General features: G+C 27.6%; 1 protein-coding gene across 1 annotated transcript; it reads left to right on the top strand.

Annotated features, from left to right (window-relative positions):
* Nucleotides 1–202: 202 nt before the first annotated feature.
* On the top strand, nucleotides 203–3,509 carry LOC132953212 (uncharacterized). Its single transcript, XM_061025736.1, has 4 exons — nucleotides 203–415; nucleotides 954–2,293; nucleotides 2,394–2,545; nucleotides 3,505–3,509. Exons 1-4 carry the CDS (start codon nucleotides 203–205, stop codon nucleotides 3,507–3,509), a joined length of 1,710 nt encoding a protein of 569 aa, XP_060881719.1.
* The last annotated feature ends 883 nt before the right edge of the window (nucleotides 3,510–4,392 follow it).

Below are 4,392 nucleotides of genomic sequence, written 5' to 3'. Positions count from 1 at the left end.
TGTACAGTGTAGTAGTGTACCGTACCTACTACACAGTAACTGTGGTCAGTGACTTATCAGTTATCATACATTTGAAATTGTTCAGTTTTCACTGTTTCAGTATCTTTAATTAATTAGTTTTTAATTGTCGTGCGTCGTTTTCTATACCGTGAGTCCGTGACCGTCTACTGTCTAGTTAGTGAGTACCTATTTAATATGTATAATGAATTCAAACAAAAAACGTTTAAATATTGACGCAAATGAAACTAGTTCAAAAAACAATACGTGTATCCCATGGTATGGGTTTGATAAATATTTCAAATATGTTGAAGAAAGTGATGAAAATATTAAAGTATTATGCTTATTATGTTTGCCATCCAGAAAAACTAAAAGCACTTCCAAAAAATCATCCACGAATTTAAAACGATTTATGAAGGTATGTATTATATTAATTATTATTAATGTTTAATAGGTATGTTTTATTTATCATAACTAACTGATTTACTTCCAGTTTTAATAATATATTTTTTGATTTCCATCGACTATCGTAATATGGTGTTATTCAAAGTAAAGTGGGACATGGGTATATTAGTATATTAATTGTACTATGCTAAATGCTAATCACTAATGTATTTTAATATTATATAGTACCTATATTAAATATTAATATATAGATAACATATTTTCCCTTTTTTCTGAAAAAATTAGTAGGAAGTGTTATAAAAAAAAAGTTAATATTCTGTTAATTTATTTTTTAGTTTTTAAATACCTTATTTAAATTTCTGATTTTCGAGGACTATCATAGGTAGATAACAATTAGTTTGTACACTAATTTCCAAAACTGTAGAAAGTTAACTACCTAGGTACCTACTTTATCTGTGTAATTTAATTATTTACTCTTTCAGGTAAAAAATAAATATTTTAAGTACCTACATATAAAATACCTACTTATTTCTTTTCTTTTTTTTTTTCAGAAAGTTCATACATATAAGTATGCAGAGTTCCTTGCTGATACAGATGTAGAAAAAAAACCGAATTGTGTACAAAATGATGAGGATACAGTTACAAAAAATCTACTGATAAATGATAAATCGAGCAATCTCATACAGACTACATTTAACAGAATAGGTACTGGAAATGAAATAATTACACAAAAACAACTGGACTCAGCAATAATTAAATTTGTAGTTCAAGATACACAGCCAATTAATATTGTTGACAAGCCAGTATTTTTGAATTTAATTAGATTGGGACTTCCAAAAACATTAACTGTTATGTGTTCAAAAACATTAAAAACTCGATTAAACTCTGCAGCTAATGCAATGGTAGATAATATTACTAAAACACTGTCAAATATTGAATATATATCAGAAACTGCAGATTGTTGGACCCAAGGTAAAAAATCTTACCTTGGCATAACAGCCCATTGGATTAATATAACAACGTTAGTTAGAGAAGGAGCATCATTAGTTTGCACAGTGATAAAAGGTCGACATACTTTTGATGTAATAGCACAAGAAATATATAATATAAACAAAAAGTACAAAATTCAAAATAAAGTAACCAGTACTACAACTGATAATGGTAGCAATTTTGTAAAAGCATTTAGGGTTTTTGGAATTGATAAAAATTATGAGGAAAACTTATTCGATGAAGATCAGAATAGAGATGAAGAATTAGAGCTAATTGATTTAAATGGTATATTTGAAAATGCTGAAATTGATACAGAAACTGAATATGTAAATGAAGTTAGTTTGTCCGCTCACAGACGATGTGTGAGTCATACTTTGAACTTGGTCGCAACTAATGATGTTGAAAAATGGTTTAATGAAAATGAAAGAAAGGCTGATGTTCTTCAACTCAAAAAGCTCTACAGAAAACTCTTTGCAAAGCTAACAAAACTTTGGTCAAAACAAAATCAGTCGACGATTGTGGCAGAAAACATTCATGAATTACTTAATGTGTATTTGAGAGTACCTAATAAAACAAGATGGAATTCTACATATGATGCATTAATTCAATTAAGAGGAATTATAAATGGACCTGGTGGCTTAGAAAAATTGAACCAAGTCATGGATTTTAATACATTACCGAGAATATTAAACGAAGAAGCTGTATTCATAAATGAATTTTGTGATATATTTGGACCAATCGCAGAGTCCTTAGATTTCTTACAAGGTGAAAAAGCCATGTATATGGGATATCTGCTACCGACTTTACATGCTTTGGAGAAAAAAATTAAAAATAGACAATGTAAACCTATGACACGTTGTACACTTCTATTAGAAGCTGTTTTAAGATCATTAAAAAAAAGGTTTGTAAAATTAAATTAGAAAATTAAATAAATTATTATTTAATATATTAATCTTAATTAATATTACTATTTAATAATTACTATGTTACTGGTGTTATAGATTTGATCACATATGGATGGAAAAAGAATTAGTAATTGTTGCATGTCTTATTCCAAGATTTAAACTAAATTGGCTAGAAGGTGACGAAAAATTGAATGCTGAATTATTTTTAAAAACTGAGTTTTTATGTTCTGAAAATCAAGTATCTGATGGTAATTCAGTTAGTGATTCTGATTCTGATTCAAATAAAGATTTTTTTTGTTTACCAACAAAAAGCTATTCCAATAAAAATAATACAATAACCTCAGATCAAGAACTTTTAAATTTCTTAAATAACAAAAATATTGATTTAAAAAGTTTATTTGCATTTCCTAAAGTACTAACTGACATCAAAACGTCATAGACTGGGTGATGATATGTTTGAAAACTTAATTTTATTAAAACAAAATAAGATGTTTTGAAATTCAATAAAATTTACAAATAGTTTTCTTTTTTATTTAGATAAATAGATATTTACCTACAGTTTTTTAAAATTTTTATTTTTGTTATAATACCTAACAAGGATACAAGTTGTTTTTTTTTATTCAATAAAGTTTTAAAAATGAATCGAATTAAAATATGAATTATTTATTTATCATGTACCTATTGTACCTATTTACTGTTTTTGTTTCAATATTTGAATTGTCTGAGTTGAAAATATTAGGAATTACAATTATAATTTTCAATTCGACCTAAATTTAAGTCTTCAATCGAAAAGATTTTTTCAACTCTTAAAAAAACTATGGAGGTAGCTGATTTTTCTAAGGCGATCTTGTCCAATCTCTTGGTTGTGTGTATAGTGCCCTAGTATTTGCTTAATTTTATCACTATGCAATTCTTATTAAAATGTAACTCAAATAACGTGTCAAACTTTATGAATTGTTGGGGAAGGTGGGGCAGAACGGGGGTCATAAGTAGGGTTGCCAACTCTTATTTGCGGATAAGCGGGAAACCAGATATTTACAAGCGGGACTCGACAAAAAAAAACGGGACAATACTACAAATTTACAAAATCGAAAGAAAAACAATTTTTATCATTTTTATCAGTTTTATTTAAAATTTTTTTTTTTTTTTTAGTCATATTTGTTTTTATTTGCACAATCTGTATAAAAATTTGAAATAAAATTAACAGAATAATCGTCTTAAGTTTTTTAACACAATATTAATCATTAAATAAAACACTTTGCTCAGTTAAGAGTACCTACCTTATCACAAGACAATTAGTTTTTATTTTTGAAAGAGTACTTATCTTGTGATTTGGCACATTTGAGCAATTTTTTATTTTTAATAACATAGTCATAAAAATCTTTGCAATTGTACTGAAAATTAATTTTTACTTGCAGTTCTGCCTTTACGTGTTCAACACTCAGTCTATTTCTTGAATCAGTCCAGTCGTTTCCGCAAAGTGAAAATGCCCTCTCAGCAGCGGCATTTGAACATGGAATAGACACAATAAACTGGAAAATCTTTAATAAGTTCGGTATATTCAAATGCCGAAACAGTTCATGCCAAGTTTCATAAATAGTTTTTTTTTCATTCGACGAATGTGTTTGCTTACGCTCCTCAATAATTTTATCCAGAGTTTCTTTAATACTGCAAAACTCATTATAAAGTTCGTCCATATCTATGAGTTTGGTGAGTGATAATTTTTCACAACACATAGAGAGATCCTTGTAGATAAATGTATTTTCCAAAGCAAATATTCGCATTGTAGCCAAATTATTATCTTCCGAAAAATTAAAGTGATCGTCCAGATATTTCAATGCATTTTTGTACCATGTAACCAAAACAATTTTTATGGATTCTTGTTCATCAATTGTAAAACTGGTCAGGGAATTTGTACAAATAAATCCAAAGAATTTGTCGTTGATTCTTTGTTCTATTTTTAAGCGTAAATCTGTTAAGATGTTAAAAGTTTCACAAGATAAAGCATTATCTTTTTCCAAAAACATGATGACATTCTGAAATATTTTTAAAGTATTATCTAGAAATCCAAGAAAACATTCTGTTTTTTTGCGTG

Source organism: Metopolophium dirhodum, unplaced genomic scaffold, assembly GCF_019925205.1.
Source record: "Metopolophium dirhodum isolate CAU unplaced genomic scaffold, ASM1992520v1 scaffold1, whole genome shotgun sequence".
Taxonomy (NCBI): Eukaryota; Metazoa; Arthropoda; class Insecta; order Hemiptera; family Aphididae; genus Metopolophium; species Metopolophium dirhodum.
The sequence above is the reverse complement of the archived record's forward strand: the minus strand, read 5'-3'. Positions and strand labels throughout refer to the sequence as shown.